Raw genomic sequence first — 19,097 nt, 5'->3', positions numbered from 1 at the left:
TCCTGCATAAAGGAGGCCTTTTCCCCAGGGCCAGGCTTCTCTGTGGGGGCTGCAGACTGGCCTTGCGGGCCACGCCCTGCCTGGTGCCTGCACACCTCAGCTGCTCCGTCGGGGAACGGGACAGAAACTGGGGGTGCAAGGGAACACTCCAGAGAAACAGACTTAGAGGACCCTCCTACCTCCTGAATGATCTGCTTCCGCATCCATGGTCCATCCATCCTCAGTCCCCAAGTCTGACAACTCCCCCTTCAGCACCCCATTGCTGAAGGGCACAGTACTTTGTGGCAGCGGCGAGGTGGTGGCCTTGTCCCTGGGGCTTGAGTTGGTGGTCTCTGTACACGAGTCTTCGAGCCCTGAAGTGCTGACGGAATCTGCGCACTGCCCGGAGGAGGCCACTGAAGGGACACCCTGGCTGTTGTCGGACGAGCAGGCGACAGAGCCGACATCTTCCGCCACAACACATGCACTGTCCAGCGACTCTCCAAGGGCATTGGCTGATGGTGGGCAGGGGATCAGGGAGATGTGGTGCACAGAGTTCTTTGGCTTCATGTCCTTGGTGGGGCTGGACAGAGGGCTGCTCAAGCAGCTCACATAGGTCTTTGGTGGTGGCAGGTCCTCTGCTGGCAGGCCTGGTGAGGGGAGGGTAGCATCTGATGGGCCCAAGGCCGCCTCCGCTGCGGCCGCCTCCACTGCGGCCGCCTCCACTGCGGCCGCCTCCACTGCGGCCACCTCTCCTGGGGCTGGAGTGGGCTCTGAGGCATGTTGCCTAAGGACAGTTTTCTGGCAGACAGGGGCACAGCTCTCCTCCTGCCCTTGGAGCTGACCGGCTGAGGCCTGATTCAGGCAACCTGCAATCTTGCCCGTCGTGGTGGCCAGCACTTCTTCAGTGGCCTCCAAGATCACTTTGGAGATAATCTGGAAGGCAGCTTGCTCAATCGCATCATTTTTATCCACAGTTTCCTCTTTGCTCAGTTCTCCTCCCCAGGCTCGGCCACCTCTGCCCTGGGGTGCTGGTGTTTCGACATCTTTGGCCGGCTCCACCTGAGCCGATTTAATGAAGCTACTCAGCAACTTCCCTGCAGTGTCCCCATCCGCCTGAGGCAGGCTGTTCTTCCCTTCCTCTCCCCTTCCTCCCAAGGGAGCCAGGATGGGTGCCTTGCTGCTCTGTGGTGTAGAGCCATGCTCCGGGGACAACACATCTTCCTCCAGGACACTTTCTCCCAACACTGCATCGCCAGTGCCTTCCGCTCCCGCCTCTCTCACCTTCTCCCCAGGGCCAGGCTTCTCTGGGGGGGGCGCAGGCTGGCCTTGCGAGCGACGCCCTGCCCCCTGCCTGCACACCTCAGCTGCTCCCTGGGGGAACAGGACAGACTTTGGTGGGGGGTGGGAGCACTCTAGAGGAACAGACTTGGTTTTGTCACCAGTGAGGGCTGGTTCCACCCTTGCGCTGTCATCTTTGTGTGTTCCTAGTCGAAATCCCACGTCTGTGGCGTTAGGAAGGCTGCCCGAGGACTCGGCTCTACGACAGGCTGGATGTGCCCGCAGCGAGGCTGGGGGCTCTGTGGAAGGCTTGCACGTGGTGGCCAGCTCCTTTGCTGCTGGCTGTGTGACACTGGGGGGTGTGGGCTCTACTGCAGGGCAGGGATCTTCCACAGGGACCAGTTCCTTGATGGCAGGGTCGGTCCTCAGCTCCATAGCGCTGGCCCCCACCGGTTTGTCGTGGCTGCTGTCGTGCTCTTTTTTACGAGAGAAAAACCACCACCAGCCAAGGAGTGCTAGCATTCCAGGCAATGCCAAGGGGAAAAGTGAACGGAATTGGATGGCCATCCTGGAGGCTGGAAGTAGTTATACCTGGGAGCAGGAAGAGAGCAAGAGAGAGATGCTGTGAGAGCTTGGTAGGAGGATCCTGACGCGACTGCACAGGAAAAAACGTGGACAGCACAGCAGAGCTGTCTGCTCTCCCCTCCCTGCCCCCGAGAGGAGCACCAGCCCTCACCCCCACGGCTCCGGGTGAGCCTCTGAAGGCGGGTGGGCAGGAAGGGACGCCCCCGTCTGCTCCCTCATCCACACGCACTCCCTTGAAACAAGCTGAACCTTCTCCTGAACAAACCCCTTCTTCACCACTTGTCAATGCCAAATTCTCCCTATGTCCCCCCCAAGGAGCTTGTTATGTTTAGTGTTTTAGTTCTCTCAGCTCCCAGAAATCTTATCTATTCAGGTAGCATAGGAACATTTTTAAACACCCATTGAATCCACAAGTACATATGTTCCCTACATGCACCCACAAAACCATGAGTCAATGAAACATTAGCTACACTGCGAGAGGGAATTAGAACAATGAATGAATAAGAGTCCAAAAAGGATAGGGAGGTGCTCCAGGGGAAGGGACCAGCAAAATACACACAGTGGCATGGAGATACAGGCCATGCTTGGAGAATCAAGTCCTAGAACTAGAGTCTCGACTTTATCCTGCAAACAACAGAGAACCAGCACAGGTCTAGAAGGCATACACACCAAACTGTGTTTGAAGGTGATTCTGGGAGCAGGAGAAACAGTATATGGAATGAAAGGCACCGGAGACCTAGGTCAGTTAGAGCCAGGAAAGGAGAAATGATAAAGGCCTAGAAGGCAGCAGTAGAGATGTAATGGAGAGAGAAACTCAATTTTTTTCATCTGTAAGATGAACATATAGGATGACTGGTATAAGGATTAGCTGAGCTATGTAGTATGTATTTGTAGAGCAGGGTTAGCTCTCATTAGAAGTTATGTGACGGACTATTCTAGAATGCTTGTATTCGGTGCCTCCCATGCCAGCATATTTTATTCCATAGGCAGAAATCGTTAAGTCTTAAAACCCAAAATCCTCCACTGACATGGTAAATTATACCTTAATTTGGGTTTGTGCTTAGTTGTAAATGCTTCACCAACTTTTACATGGTTTTGTCTACTTATCTAAAAGTTTTCTTGCAAAAGCAGAGCATACAACTCCTCCAGTGAGTCTGATGACCAGCTGAGGCTGGGGAACACTGCTCCAGGACTTTGCTTCTCCAAGCACAATCTATGGACCAGCGGCCTTGACCATAACCTAGGAACCTACTAGAAATACAGCATCTCAGTCCCACTCCAGACCTCCTGCACCACAAGCTGCACTCTAACAAGACTCCCAAAGGATTCACAAGCATGTTTGTAAAGGTCCTAGGAAAAGTGCTTCTCTAGGTGATGGGGGTGGGAGATGGGGTGGGGAGGAAGTCATCTCCAGAAAGTCCCTCATCTCTACAGATAACCCTTCCTGCTAATATCTGAAGGTGAAGCAAAAGGACTGGACAATACAAAGCAGAGCTAAGCAGTAGCCAGGGCTCAGAAGACGTTGTATGAACCCCTGCAAGTGGAAAGCTTCAATGATGCTGCCTTACAGCTTTAGATTCAAATGAGGAACCTCACACCCTCTCTTCAGCCACCTAGTCTGGAATGTATTACCATTTTTAAGGTTTAAAGAACTCAAAGTTAGCGCTGACCACTGTGGCGCAGTTGGTTCCCACAGAGCGAAAGGTCGCTAGTTTGATTCCCAGTATGGGTTACAGGTTCAGTCCCTGGATGGGGCACAGATGAGAGGCAACCCACTGATGTTTCTCTCTCCCTTTCTTACTTCCTCCCTCCCCCCTCTCTAAAAATAAATAAAATTTCAAAAAATAAAAATAAAAAAGAACTCAAGGTTAGACAGCCAAAGGAATGGACCTCAAGTTTTATCCACATTAAATCTGGAATCTACTAATTAATGAATCTGCGGGGATAAGCCATTGTATGGGCCTAGGAAAGGGGAAGCTCCTACTGCTCTTAAAACTTTATGACCATACCCTATGACCCTAAAACCCCACACCTAGAATCTTTTCCTTAAAGTGGAGGGAGGAAAAGAGGGAGGGAAAAAGAGGAAGAAACTCTGCATAGGCAGAAGTCTACATAAGAATGCTCCCTGGGATAGAACGGGAAACAAAATGCAGAGGAATCACCGCTAAATATATTGTAGACCCCATAGACACACCAGTATTAGAGAAGCTAATTTCACATTACTGACATGGAAAGCATGTTGGGATGCAGACAATAAAGGCTGTAGAACACCATGTGCATGTCATGTCTGGGTCCACACAATCCCCCGGTAAAACTGGGATCTTATCAAAAATGGATAGCCTTCCTTCCTTCTTTTGGGAAGCGAGACTTTTTTATAGTTTCTCTCACAGTGGTTCTCCAACTTAGCTGTACATTTTGCATCACTTGGAATGCTTTTAAAAGCCTGAGAGCACCCAAATCAATTAAATCAGAATCTCTGAGGGTGAGATCCAGGTACCAAGTTTGTTAACCGAGGTGACGCCAGTGTGCAGTGACGTTGGAGAATCGCTATTCTAACAACTTGCACACACCCCCAAAACGGGTAGATTATGGAATATGTGCTTTGTGTTCAATGTCTTTCACGTGAAAGTAAATAAAATTTGAGAAGGAAAAGAGGCTATGGGGGAAGACTGCTTTCAGGATAAGATAGTATACAGGAAACATAGCCTTCAAGGAATTAGGTCCCACCCAACAGGTCATAAGCAACAGGAAGTGGGGCTGGTGTCCGAACCTAGGTTTTCTTCTTGTCAGTAAATTTAGATTTTGGTTCCTTATTAACTAGACAATCCTATTTCAGCAGGGTGTATAGTTGTGATTCCCACAGTATTCTAGCAATTCTCTGACGTCAAGAAAAAGATTAAATGGAATGGAGTAGAGGTCAAAAAGAATCCTATGTCTTAACAAGCCAAAGGGGGCAGTCTCCCATTTTACACACCAAGGGCCCAAGGCCACACACACAAATTGTGTGTGTGTGTGTGTGTGTATTAAGGGGGGAGTGGCTATCCCCTTAAACTACCTCTCAAAACATTGGAAACCATCCCCCTCCACTTGGGAAGTAAGTCGATCCAAGGGTCTGGCACCAGAGATAGCAAGAATGGGCTCATCACTCAAATGTCGCAGCCTGGCTTTGGTCCTGCACCCCCAGAGATCCATACCACACCCTAGACCCTGGCCTGTGTGTCACCGGCCTCCACCCACTTCATCTGCTCTGCCCCCAGTCCTAGTTTACACTGAACACAGAACAGCTGCCTGGGGCCACTGTGCGTGCTCCTAGCCTGCTACTCTGTAGCTCACAGGGACACCGCTACCGCTCACCCACCTCAGCTTGCCAGCCCAGCTTGCTCCCAGAGGCTGAGGCTCGAAGCCCCCAGACCCACCATCTGCAGCCCCCTGCAGACAGGCTGCTGGAGCTACTCTGCTAATTATGGCTTAAGAAACTTTCTGTACCGCTTCCTAGCCAAGTGCCCCTGTTGTGCCAGGAGGGCCTTGCCGAAGGCGTTTAACACTGCTATCCTGACACCTGTCACCCAACCCCCAGAATCCTATGTCCCACCTGGGTCCCGAGTGCCTATCACTCACACGCTGGACTAGAGCTGAGAGACCCTGGGCTGAGGAGCCAGAGCCAATGTCCACAGGCCTCCAGGCAGAGCCCCGCCCCCGACACTGCCGCTGGGGACAGAGCTGAGGGGCGCTGAAGGGCTCTAGGCCCTTGAGGTAAGAGGCAGGAGAGCCTCAGACAGGAAGGGCTGAAATGGTTTATTTTTTCCTTGCCACCAGGGGATTGTGATTAGATACAAGCCCTCTCCACCGTGAACAGAGCCGTGAACAGAGCCGAGAGCCCCTGGAATCAGCAGCCGCCCCACCCATGGGCGGTGTGAGAGCCTGGTCGGGTTCCTGAAGGCAGCTCACAGAGAGCTCCAGCGGCTGAAGCCCCACCACTTCCTTAGCCCTTCAGTTCCCAGAATGCTACCCGAGACAATCCCACCTCAGGTAAACAGACTTTCTGTGAATCGACAGATAAGCAATTTCCTCTGCTTTATGTAGACAGGTAGGCCTGGTCTGGTGGTGAGGAACGTTCCCGCTTTTCTTGAATTCTCAGACAGGGCCACCTTACCAGGCTCTCTCCTACCTTTCTTCCCCAAACAGACTCTTGAGTGGCTCTCCCAGCCCTCTTTTTCTTCTTTAACCCAAACTTCTCGAAATATAAGTGGCATTTAACAGTGTGGGTCCAAAAGCCTTCTCACAACGAGCTAACGGAAGGTGGCTTCCCTGCATCCCCACTCCTGGGGCCCAGGCCATGCAGGCAGCCCCGGCCTCCCCTCAAAGAAAAGGGTGCCGAGCCCTGGCTTAGGGTTGGTGGGGAGGCTATTCTGAATCTGCTGGAATGAAATAGCTGCCTGCTTATTTTTAGCAGGTCCATTTACCCACAAATAGACGCACGCTGGCTGGTTGCCCAGTGGTCACACAGAGCCGAGGGCAGGCACATGTCACAGCCCCACAAGACCTTGGTGCCCACCTGCTCACTCCAGGTTCTCAGAGGAAAGGGTTCCTTCTCTCTCCCAGAGGAGCCCGCAGCTTCTCGGAACAGCTGACCTCTGGAGAAGTAATCGCTTCACTCCCACCCTGATGACCAGCCTGCTCACTGCAATCTAGGGCCTTCTGCTAAACAAGAAAACAAATCTCTGGGAAATGAGACAAAGACTGTTGGTCCCAGTGACTCAGCCTATTTGGCTGTAGTTATTGTGGAAAAAAGCTGCGTGTAATTCACTGATGGGAAAATCCATCATAAAAACAAGAACGTAGGTGCCAAGAGCCTTACAAGTCCAGTCTGGGCTTGAGCCTGGTCAGTGAAGCCACAGCCCCTGTGTGTTCTGGACGTTTATACCGTCGTGGGCAAAAGGAGGTTTATAGTTCTTCATATGGAAAATATATATGCCTCTTGGTTTGTACTGGACACACTAACTCAATTCCTCATCAGGTTGAGGATATGCACATACATTCAAATGTGTTTAAGTTTCAGCAAGAAAAAGCTTCTGTCCACCCAAAGCGCACAGTCCAGAAGGAAGGGTCAGTGTGTGTCTCACTGTCACGCACATACCAGTGCCACGCTGAGCCCAGCTTCAGAAACCGGCAGAGAGAACCCAAGGAAGGAGGTCTCAGAAGAGGCCAGAATTCCCTTAGGCTGCAGTGGTGGGTTACTGACATCAAGGAAGGCTCTAAATCCAGTGTAGCTTTGGGGGTGGCAGGGGCAGTCAGCCCCAGCACAGAGAAGAACAAGTCCTGGGAGCAGAGGCTGAAGAGCTGGCAGGAGCCAGACAAAAAGAGTCTGACCTTTACTGTCAGGCAACGGGAAGTTGTGACATGGCCAAATCAGAGCAGGTCACAAGAGGCAAAGGCCTGGCTGGTCCCCAAGTGGCGAATGAATTTCAATACTGGAAGCCACTTAGCCACAGCAGCTACTGAGCACTTGAAATGCGACCAGAGACACTGAGGAACTGAATTTTAAATTATATTTAATGTTAATTTAATTTAAATAGCCACATACATACAGCTGGTGGCCACCTGGTGGACAGCACAGTTCCAGAGGGCGTTTGAGAAGATCTGAAGGAAACTGGATAAATGCTGAGGTGGCCAGTGCCCACCTTGCCGGTCAGTGTTTGGTCCTGCCACCGAGGCTGGGGAGGGAGGGCAAGCGGGTCACTCACCCTCAGCAGCATGGCTGGGGCCCAGGAATCAGAGTGCTGGAGCCATGCCTCCGGGGTGTTGGTTTCAGCCCAGTCCTGGTGTTCACAAGGTTGTTACCTCCATCCTTAGGGTGTCTGGGTGAGCTGTGATTCCTGTCAGCACCCTAAAGGTTCCAACTTAGCTCATAGTGGGACTGTGAGGTCCTCCTGCCCAGGGCTGTCCCCCACACCCTCCATTGTGATGGTCCCAGAGAACAGCCAGGTCCGCCAAGCCCCCGGTTCTGGATCACAGTACGCTTCACAGCCTGCTCTCCTGGAGGCCGGAGACTTCACCCAACAAGGCGTGGGTGGGCGCACCGCTCAACAAAGCCTTTTCCAGACAAAATGGAAACCCGGAGCCTGGTACCATGAGCTCCAGGGAAGTAGAGTCAGAAGGGAAAAATCCTCTCTCTGGTCATAGTCTCAAATTAAGAGCTCTTCTCCTGTCAGCTCAATTAAAAATTAAACTCCCAGTTTGGAAAAGACGGTAAAAGAAGAAACTACAAGTGTGAACTGCCCAGCCTCCCTCCTCCGCTGACCACTCATGGTAGGTCCAGTCTCATTAGGCTTCAAATGATAAAGGAAAAAAAAATCAGCACCTCCTACAAAGGTCTTCCCATTGCTTCATTTGGGGGGTAGGAACATGGTTTACAATTTTTAAATAACTGTAGTGATAAAGCAGGTGCCAGCAAAGTGTTGCTGGGCACACACAGTTCCTGACCACACAGCACTACACAAGACTAACTGAAAGGTATGAAGTTGTGATCAGACAACAGGCTTATTTAAAGGATAATAAATGTGAAACATGCCTTCAGATGACATCAGAAAAGATGTTGGTATAAGGCGGAGACCCTTTACAGCACCAACTTCGGACAAAGCAAAGAGGTAGACACTGATTTTCCAAATGGCAGTGCATTATAACCAACTCAGAAATCACATAAAGGCATAAAGTAATTTCTATTCACCAAATATGTATTGATAACTACAGGATACAAAGTACAGTGGGACACAGAAATGAATCACACAAACGCACTACGCCTGAGGCACTTTTAAGTCCTTTAGGGGGGAAAAACAAATGACTTCTCTTGTGGGCCTATTACTGCAGCCCTCTGCCACTGATTAGCTGACCAGTTTGGTCCAAGAGTCAGGCAAGGGTCCTGGCTTGGATGGGGGACAAACATGAACCAGGCTGCCAGTGTCTCCAGATCAGAATGTTGCCATGTCCTGGGGTGGGAGAGGAGAGGGCAGAAGCCCAAATGCCAGCACTGTGGGAGCCGAGGGAGGCTGGGTTGCCCCATTCAATGCGCAGACTTTCATTTCACCACTACCTAGTGCCCAAACCCAGATCTTTCTCACTTAAACCACTCCATAAAGTAAAGCCGGATCTCCTGGCATGCTAGATGGGGTCTGGGGGCCTAGTTGTCTTTGCCAAGATTCCACCAACCCTCCTGTCTCTGGCTACATGCCAACCCATATCTTCCAAGGAGCCTGTCCTTGTGCATGAATCTGCGTGTTCCTTATTGGCTGCCCACCCATGCACGTTTTCTCAGCAAGCTACTAGAAGAAGGGCTCCACAAAAACAAGGGAATAAATTGTGGGAGGGGAGAACCCGAACGATCCAGGAAGCAATAAAAGAGAAGGGGAGAAGGAATTTCCATGAAGAAGGGGAAGAAAAGCCAGGGGACAGGGTGCATCCCAGGAGAGAGGTGGAACTGCTTGGTAGGTGGTATATTTAAGCACAATGGGAGGAGCTCAGCAGCAATGGCTGCTGAGAACTGATCAGTCTGAGAACGGATGGGAGACACACAGAAAACTAAAGAAAGTTGACTAGGAGAGGAGGGGGGAGGGGGAGACAAGCAAGGAAATACAGAGGCAGTAGTTACATGGTAACAACGCATACTCCCTCTATACTGAGGGTGAGGGAAGAAAGTGTAGAAATGAGCCAAGTCCTTATCTTCCACAGTAGAAAAGTGAATTAGATAATATAAAAAGGAGGAAAGATGGATGGATGGATGGATGGATAGAAGGAAGGAAGGAAGGAAGGTTATTTAGGAATACAGAGGTGGGGAGGACAACTAGAATGATGAAAGCAGCTGCTCTGGAAGAGAACGGGACAGACAGAAGAGCACTCTGGGCAAATGGCTGTTCTTCCATATCTTACACATAGTCAAAATCAAAACTTCCTACACACAATGCTTTCATAGAAAATTAATATCTTCTAAAGTATTAAGTAGCAATGGATACTCTACTACCATACAGCTTTATGTTTAACCATCATAATAAATATGTATGTCATCTCATCTATGTACAAATTTATAATGCTTTATTTTCCCATAACAATTGATGCTAATTTTGCTTCAGGGACCGCTGCCCCCCTCCCACCAACCTGCTGACAACAATAATCACAAAGGGAACATGGTTATTGGTAGACCTTTCGGAGCTGGGGCATCTGGCTCCCACCCTGCTGAGGTCCATCCCTTGGGCCTAGTCATTTCATAAAGAGAATACCCTGCTGTGAGCCAGTTCTTCTGGATGCGCAGAAAGAAACTCTCAGGAAGCAAAGGGAGGGGTAGGTAGGGAGTCACATTTCAGATCTCAAGATACTACAAAGATGCAGCAATCAAATGTAATAAACCTGCAGTCTCTCCACCGCTTCAGAGAACTGAGCTCCAGGCCTTCCTTATACCTGATGAATTAACTATACTCTTGGGCATCTAGAATGGTGCTAGTTGGGAGAGCTGAGAAAGTCACTCAATCATCTTCTGTGTTGAGCGGTTTAGATGAGGAACCCAGGAAAAGGCTGCATAATGATCGCGTGGGAGAGGGGGTGCTTGAGACAGACGGGCTGGAGAATACCTCTTTTAAGAGGTGGCGGCAGAGCTGGGACAGTGAGGGGCAGCCACACCAAGATCTGGGAGGACAAGGAAAGGAGAGGGGGAGAAAGTTCCAGGCAGGAAGAACACATGCCAAAGTCCTAAGGTAGAATCAAGCGTGGCTGACTCAAGATGCTGTAAGAAAGGGATGTGAAGATGATGAGGTCAGAGGGCTGCTGCCAGGGAACGGCTTCCCAGCTTCTCTGGGCAGACGCACTGCTGAAGGTCCAGGACGCAGGGGAATAGTTTCACCAAACCTCCTCCAGAGAAGAAAACCAACTTGCCCCAATAGCCACAGGGCTATACTTTCTAAACTAATAATCAGAGGCTGATTCCAGAATCTATTCAGAAACAGGATGCTTCTGTGGCTGGTAGCATGGCAGGTGCATAATATGTGAGTAAACAGGACCCCTTTTTATTGATACTTCAAGTTCTCAGCAAATGCTTTTGTATAAAGTCCTGGGGTCACACCACTTACTAGCCTTGGTGGGGGCGTTGGGTAGTGAATGAGGACGGGGACATACACACACTTAGCCCCACATAAGCCCTTGCCACTTCCTTGAAATACACTTTGCAAAAACAACCTCGCTCTCCAGCCAACATAAACCATAGGCAACAGAGGGCCTTATATGGCTTGAAGCTTTCTTAATCAGAAACAGATAGATGGGCTGGAGTTGGCAGCTCCAAGTTAGAGAAGAGGAGCAAAAGAAAAAAAAAGATGGGGGGGCAGGAGAAGAATGGAAGGCAGTGTAGGACAGAACTTATTCGTCAAAATCCTTTTTCCATCCTTCAGCCTCCTCCTCACTGGCTCCCCTGTAAGAACTCCTCCTGAGGCTCACAGCTTTGCCTCCTCTCATGTTTTTATTTTGGTCTAAGCCAGGGTCCATCAGTACTCATGCTGCCAGCAGATCCAGTTTTACGGCATTTTTAGTGTCCATTTAGTGGCCTGTCCTTATGTTGGGTGACTTCCCGTGAAAATGGGCTTATGTGATTTCCTGAGAAATTGACTGCTGGGGAAACAAGGGGTTCTCATTCCCCAGGACAGCAGTCCTGAGTTCCCGGGCTCGCGGGGCTGCCTCGGTCACATGCCTGTGTGGCCCAGGAGGCGGGGTTGGGCCCCTGCCACAGATCCAGAATAGAAAAGGCAGCCCCAGGGACCTCTTAAGCAGCTACCTCTCCCCTCCACCAGCTCCCCGTAATAGTTTCTAGTGTGGCTTTATTCTCCTTCCTCCCCTGATTAGAAAGCAGCGGCAGCTTTGGCCTCAGGACCTGCCCTTCGCACTGGAGCCGCATGCACTTGGCGCTCCTAAAGGATACCACCTGCCAAAAATAGCAGGACAGCACACGCTTGGCCGGGTGGGCCTCACTGAAGTCAAAGGACAAAGCAAGGAGGTTTTCTCAGCACAGCTTTTTCCCACCAGAGACAGAGCTCAAGGCCCATCAGAGTGCAGGCCTCCTTCCAAGGCAGTTCAGGGCAAGTCACTCCGGCTCCTTTCTCTTTGGAGGGATGGGAAGGAGGAGTAAGAAGTTTTACGGAAGACTGAGATGGCCCTCAGATCTGCCGTCCAGGCCAAGGCTGGAGGAGGAGGGGTGGGAGTGGCACTGCGGTGTGTGGCTGAGGGCTGGGCCTGAACAAACCCTGCTGCCTCCGGGGCAGGGCCCAAGCTCCTGCCAGGCAACAGCCTGCAGAGGGCCAGGGGATGGTCCCATGACCTCCGTGTGAGGTCTGACAGGCCATATTATTATTAGCCCGGGAATGAATACCTTCAAGGTCTCCTCGACTAGGCCACTGAGCTAAACCAGCGTCTTCCAGGGCTTCAGTTTTCCAGCCTCAGGCACAGCTACAGTCTACAAGGCTTTCTTAGTCACAGTCATTATTCCTGTAGCCCAAATGCACCGGATGGTTGCATAATTCTGATGATAAAACATGGCTTTGGAAAGACAAGAGCCTTAAGGAGTAGGATCTTGAACTTCAGTTTCCTGTCAAATGAAAATGTCCTGTAAAATGGAACACAAATACCTCTATCACAGAGCTGAAATGACTCAAAACCTAATAGTCTGACTCGGCTTGTGAGATAAATGATTTTTAATCTTTTAAAAACCCAGCTTTGTTTTCTGCATGAGGCTAGAGCATTAATGGGGCAGTAAATAAGGAACAGCCTCATAAACCGCGGAGCTGGAGCTACAGAGCCCTGATAGAGGCCCAAAGCCAGCCCAGCCCTGCATCCTGGAATCAGCCTACCTTCCTCAGGGCTTCAGTTTCCACACACACAACATCGAAATACCTAACCTCACAGGGTTGAGAAAGAATAAAAAGGGAACAGTTTAGGAAAAAACCTCCTAAGATACCAGGTATACAGTAAGTGCTCAGTAAGTGTCTGTTATGCAACTTATGCTGTCTGGCTCCAAGAAAAGAGAGATCTCACATTATATGCCAAAGGTCAGTCTAGCTGGGTTCAAACCGCTCATGCCCAGGACTAGAGGAGGGGCCTCTGGAGATGAAGCCCACTCCCTGGAGCCGGCCCCACACCCGCGCTTCAGGATTCCTACTGCAGTGCACCTCTCCCAGCACCTCCTGTCAAAACAGGCCGCCTAACACTGAGACAGACTGGAGGGGCGGAATACAAATGGCACTTGTTTCGAAGGAATCTACAAACTGTTTAGCAGAGGGCCCACACTGGAATCCTGCAGGAAGTATTCAGGTGGGTGAAGGACAAATAGGTCAGCTGACAACTGAAGACCAAGGACAGTGAGCACCGGCCTTAGAGAGCCAGCAAGGACCTTTACGATAACAAACAGGCTCTAAAACCAAAACAGTTCTCCAAGGGCTTACATCTGGCTCTTTGCTTCATGCTCCCACTCCCAGGCCCCCCACTGTGCTCCTCAAACTGTTGCATAATTGATCACTGCCCTCCAAACCGGCAGACCACAACCTGCTTCTTAATTTGCTGTGGAGAGAACTGATAAATAATTTGTCACCGAGTCCGTTTGATTTTTTAAATTTTTTTATTTTAATTTTATATTTTGTATCCTCACCGGAGGACATGCCTGTTTATTTTTAGAGAGGTGGGAGAATGAGAGGGAAAGAAACATCAATCAGCCGCCTCCTGTAAACGGCCCGTAACCAAGGCATGTGCACTGACCGGGAATCAAACCTGCAGCCCTTGGGTTTGTGGGACAACGCTCCAACCCACCCCAGCCAGGGCTGTCACCAAAGTTGTTTGGTTTGTGGACTAGGAAAGACGAAGCCAAAACATGTGATGCTTTAGCTTTTAGAGTTGGGCAAAGAACTAAGTTCCCACAGAACTTTCTGGGATGATGAAAATGTGCTAGACCTGCGCTGCCCAGTACTGCAGCCACCAGCTGCATGAGGCTACTGAACACTTGAAATGTGACTGATACCACCAAGAAACTAATTTTTAAATTTTATTTTATGCTCAAAGCTTAAATTTAACTTGTCACACATGACTAGTTGCTACCCTATAAGCCAAGGGAGCTCTATACCCTCTTCCCTAAAAATCAATTTAGATGAGCATAGAGAGATTGTAAAACATAAAAACATTTAGCACAGTAGCACGTTAGAGCTAAGAGAGCTTGAGATGCCTGTAAAAACATCTGATTGGGTATTTTTAAGTCTGACTTGTACGATCCACTGAACCAGGCACCCTAGCCCAAAGCCCCTCTGCCCGGTGCACAGCCCCGCAGGCAATTCAACCCTTCCAGCAGCCCCAGGCACTTTAGAAGAACAGTGCTCCCTGAGCATAATCTGAATGCCTTTCATGCTCACCAACCCTTTCACCAGATGAAGAAACTGAGTAGAGGGCCAACAGAACTGCCTAGAACTCCATCCCAGTTTTATCCCTGAAAGCCGCACCAAGCTCTCACCCCCAATCCAGGGCTCTTGCCAGCTAAACTCAGTGGTGAAACAAGACTTATCAGCCTGCACCACTGTGTACCTTTACTTCTTGCGCTCACCTGGGGCACTGCTTTGTTCGTGAGTGCGTGGGCCTCAGTGAGATGGGTTCAGTGAAGGCAGCTAGCCAGTATTACCAGATGGGGACAGAATGTTTACTATTGACTGTGGCAAACTTTCAAACCGGATTGTAGAAACATCCAAATGGCAAGGACCTGGACAGAACAGACCTTTTATTTTATTTTTTAAAAATTTATTTACTTTTTAGAGAGAGGGGAAGGGAGGGAGGAAGAAAGGGAGAGAAACATCAGTGTGCAAGAGATACATCTACTGGTTGCCTCTCGCACACCCCCAACTGGAGAACATGGGCTGCAACCAGGGCAAGAGCCCAGACTGGGTATCGGATTTGTGACCTTGCAGGCCGGCGCTCAGTCCATTGAGACACAACAACCAGGGCCAAAATGAGCCTTTTAGTAGGAGAAATGGAAAGTTATGGAATAGGACATCTTGAAAGCTACTTATTACTAAAAGTCAGTCCTCTGAATGCTAAATGATAACACACACTCCTTCACTCCAACAACCTGTTTAGAAAGCAACAGAAAGATTAGGAGAAAAGCCCATGGATTTGACTATGCCTTGGTTCTTCTCACAAAAGCCCTCCAGAGGACCTAGTTTAATTCCAAACCACACTTGTCAGCTTCTTTACCTCTCAATTTGTATTTCTATTTACCATTGAAACAATCCCGAATGACCTCCCAGGTTTGCCCTCAATTGTACTCAGAGGTGTGAGGATTAAAGAATTAGGGAGGTGTTTGCTCACAACTTGCCTAGCACAGTTACCTCTCAAGGAAAAGGCATCCTTTAAATTTTAGTTCCCACATCCCCACCAATTATTTCTCTAGCCAGGCTCTGTCCTACTCAGAACACTGTCTCTGATGTTTTCCACTGTCCAGTTTTAAAATTATGTACCAGGGCTAGCAGGTTTGCCCAGTGCAGTGCCACATACAATGGATGGGCTCTTAATGCTAAGTGATCATACACGTGAAATCTGAGTGAGGCATGACACCAGAAAGGGGATGTGGAAGAAACAGAATTTGCCTTAGGAAGCAAAGATTAGGATTAAATTACACCCCATGTAGATTGGTAACTCAAACAGTATGACACGATTTAAATGGGACAAGAGGCCCACAGGATTCGTCATTTCCCCAGAGCAGAGGAATACTCCACATGGCAAACTGAAAGCGTTAACCTGTACGCAAAACTGTTGACTTCCTCACAACAGGACAACAGACCAAGCTGCAGAGAAACCCCCTCACTCCAGACTCACAGGGAAAATTAGGAAGGAGTGGCCTGGGGCAAAGGGCTGGAAGGCACCAACTCACCAGGCACATGGGGTGCCCACTCCTCAAAGCCCTGAAATGAGCACTCGATTAAATCGTGTTTGTTGCAGGCTACAGCCAGGAGGCTGGCTGGCAGTGTGGGGAAACCAATTTGTTTTCCTTTTCCTTCCAACCAAGTCTCCAAGCCAGAAGCTGGGGGAGGGTACTTTTAATAAAATTCAAATCACTCAAGTGATTCAAGAGAAAATGTCAGTCTCAGATATTCTTTCAGAGGGAATAAAAATAATGCTTGAACATCCATGATACACAATGCTGAGCCTCACAAATATTATTTCACCTTGTTTTTTAGGATGAGGAGAGGGAACACTGTAAAGGCTAAAGCTAGCCTTAACCCACAAACAATGGCTAGGGCACAGGTCCAAAGCCCACTGTTAAGTTGGGTAACCAGGTTCAGCAAAACAAATTGCTTTAAAATATTGATGCTCAGCAACCTTCCACTGGAGACACATCCACTTGGTACCCGAGGAGGCCACTTAACAACAAACACCTTCACTGTCCCCCTGCAGTGGCCACATGTGAATGTATTTCCTAAATACAGCATGGAGGAACAGACAGTCACACACAGGGCTCCAGCAAGACACAAATCTTTTAGACCTGCCTCACTCACAGGCTTGGACAGGATCAGTTACCTGCAAATTCTAGGCCATCACCTAACAACACTCCAGACAATAGAGCCTACTTAATCCAGGTCGGCACTAAAGCTTCGGTGATTTGCATACCTGCAGGGTCCAGAGGACCTCCCTGACCTAATGACAACTTCCCCTGACAATATACACAGGAATCACTACCCAGAACCCATAAAGCTGGTTAAGAGGTGAAAGAAGAAAGGTTCAACACAAGTCAAAAAGTTCCAAAAACATAATCTCACACGTTTCCAGTGCTCAGAAAGCCTTGAATAAGCAGGTGAACCACTTGAATGCCAAGAACAGAGGAATCTGATATATGACCACACCATGCATGCTGCCCCTCTCTTCATTTCAAAGATGCTCTGTACCTTTAAGAATAGAGGATGGGTGGGTGGTGCTTACTAAGAGTCCAAGTTTTGCTTTCTAAATAGTTTTTTTAAAAAATGTTGTAAAGGACTTAGTTACGAGAGAACGGTAAGGTTACTGTTTGCCAGAATTAATAGCTTATTGTTAAGTGTTCCTCCATCAGCAATTGCGACGGGGTGGGGGAGGGGCGGCAGAGGGGGGCCGTAATGGCAAACTAATCAACAGATATGATTGTACCAGGTGTCCAGCAGCCCGGATTTCCCTGCAGAAGATACAACTTAAACACTAAGTAGCATGAACTCCGTAGATGAAAGACAGCTAGGTTAATTGCTCTACCCATGCACTCTACCGGGCTCGAGAGGCCTCGACTCACACCTGGAACAAAGTGCACCGGGTTTGTGTTAGCGGCGGCAGTGGGACAGGAAAGCGACGGCTAGCCTGGGCATCACCGCTAGAGAGGAAGATCTCAAAAGGCCCCGAGCGTACACACAGTCCGGATAGGTTCTACACCGCCCAACACCAACAGCTCCTTTCTTTCTTACGCCTCCCTGGGAAGGGAAATGGGTGGAACCGTATCCAAGGGCAAAAAAGACTTGAACTGGTGAAAGGCCGTGCCAAAGCGTCCAAGACGATGGCCTCTCCAAGCACAGAGGCCCGAACCCGCGAAACTAGGCTAGTCCCTCCAAACTGCCAGTGGGAATGTTTCGAGGTGCTGGCGGAGCGTGACACGTGACCTACGCGCCCTGGGGCAAGTCAGCGGGGACACTCGGCAAGACTGGACGGCCTCCGCCTCTCCTGACACCCTTTAAGGGATTGCAAATACTAATTCTCTCGAGAGACACCAAGCCTTTGACATCGGGACCCTAACGAGGTTCTAACGGTCCCTCCTTCAAAACGGATCCAATCACAACCGGTCGCCTAGCCATGCTCCCCGTTCCGCAAACCGAGCCCCTTTCCCGGGTTCGCCACAAACTCTCGGGGGCTGCGCTACCTGCTCGGGTTTGCCACCGCTGGGCCTAGAAAGAGAGCAACCCAGGACGAGCCAAACGGGCCCAAAAGTTGGGTGAGGTCCCTGAAGTGACCAATTCAACTCCAACCCCTCGGGAGGGAGAAAGGGGTGCCCGCGGGCCTTAGAGCACCTCCTTGCCTTTCCGAGCACCTGGCCCTGCCCACAACACGCCCCGCCAACGCCTCTCCCGGCTCAGACTGGGTACACACGACCTTTGAAAAGTAAATGCGTGTGGGTTAGGCGACCTTGGGTGGGACACGCTCAGGTCTGTCTCACGCGAGGATGTGCGCGCTCTGGAAAAGTTAAGCCACAGAGGGTTGGCCCGGGAGTCGCGTCCTCGACCCCCGCCCCCGAGAATAGTGACGCGCGTGGGGGTCACCGCGCGGCTGCAGAGCGCCACCCCAACCACGCACACGCGATCTGTCAGCAGGAGCCGACGGGCAGACAATCCAGACCGGGAAGATGAGGGGGCGCGCAGGCGGCGGAAAGGAAAGAAGGGCCTGCTTGACAGCAGGCGGCGGACCGGAGCCCCTCCGTCCGCACTCGGCGTCCGGAACCTCTGACATGCAGGACACCTGGAACGCGCGTCGCGCTCCGCACCTGCACCCTAGGTTCTCCATCACCCTGACGGCGTCGTCCTCAGGCCCCGGCAGGTGGTCCCGGGGCCAGCCTCCCCCAGCGGACCCAACTTACCAGCTCCTCCGCTACTGTTGGGATACAGGATCCTCGCCCGCCACCGCCCCCGGACCCCCGCCTCCCGCCTCGGCCCCAGAGGCCCGGCCCCACAGCGGTGCGCTCCGGCCGCTGCCCCACGTGCTCGCCCAGGCCGTTGGAACACAGAGACATTAAATACTGAGTACGCGCAGCGACGTGCCCGCGGCGCAACGCAAGGCCCCGCCCCCCGCCCTCCAGTCCTCGCTCTCGCCCCGCTCACCTGCGCCTGCGCGCTCCGGGCCGCTCTGGCCTGCGCCTCTCCCAGCTGCGCCAGAAGGGGTGCGGTCTGGGGCGCTCCGTTGACATCCCGCCACCGCCCTCCACAGCCGGGTTTTGCTCGAGCTCTCGCGAGATCATCTGTAATCTCGGCGGGCTCGAGAATAAAGGCCTGGCTGGAGGATCATTCCGAATTCCCTGGAACCTCGAAGCTCTGTTCCGCAAGCCCACCCCGGAATTCTCCTGCTTCGGCTCTAGGCATTCTAGAGGGGCCATTTAGACTATTTGTCTGCCTCTGTACCAAGAGGCCCCTGGAAAAGGCGGAGGAACTGGTGAGGGGCTGGGTTCCCCTTGTTTCTCCGTAACCATTATT

The 19,097-nt window shown here is 50.8% G+C and overlaps 1 protein-coding gene across 3 annotated transcripts in view; it reads right to left on the bottom strand.

Annotated features, from left to right (window-relative positions):
• The window catches only part of AKAP1 (A-kinase anchoring protein 1), a 34,378-nt gene extending 15,628 nt beyond the window's left edge, over positions 1 to 18,750 (bottom strand). Inside the window, exons 1-2 of one of the 3 annotated variants that reach the window (XM_054585449.1) lie at positions 18,729 to 18,750; positions 180 to 1,851 (exon numbers count right to left, since the gene is read on the bottom strand). In XM_054585449.1, coding sequence (XP_054441424.1) covers positions 180 to 1,827 — 1,648 coding nt within the window. In that variant the 5' untranslated portion in view covers positions 1,828 to 1,851; positions 18,729 to 18,750. Of the gene's footprint in view, positions 1 to 179; positions 1,852 to 12,244; positions 12,370 to 18,487; positions 18,550 to 18,728 lie in introns of those variants that run through there. The other 2 variants (XM_054585448.1, XM_054585447.1) reach the window with 2 other exon arrangements.
• Between the last annotated feature and the right edge of the window lie 347 nt (positions 18,751 to 19,097).

Source organism: Pteronotus mesoamericanus, unplaced genomic scaffold (assembly GCF_021234165.1).
Source record: "Pteronotus mesoamericanus isolate MK-2021 breed Mesoamerican mustached bat unplaced genomic scaffold, CSHL_Meso_final contig_84, whole genome shotgun sequence".
Taxonomy (NCBI): domain Eukaryota; kingdom Metazoa; phylum Chordata; class Mammalia; order Chiroptera; family Mormoopidae; genus Pteronotus; species Pteronotus mesoamericanus.
This window is presented reverse-complemented; position numbering and strand designations above follow the sequence as displayed.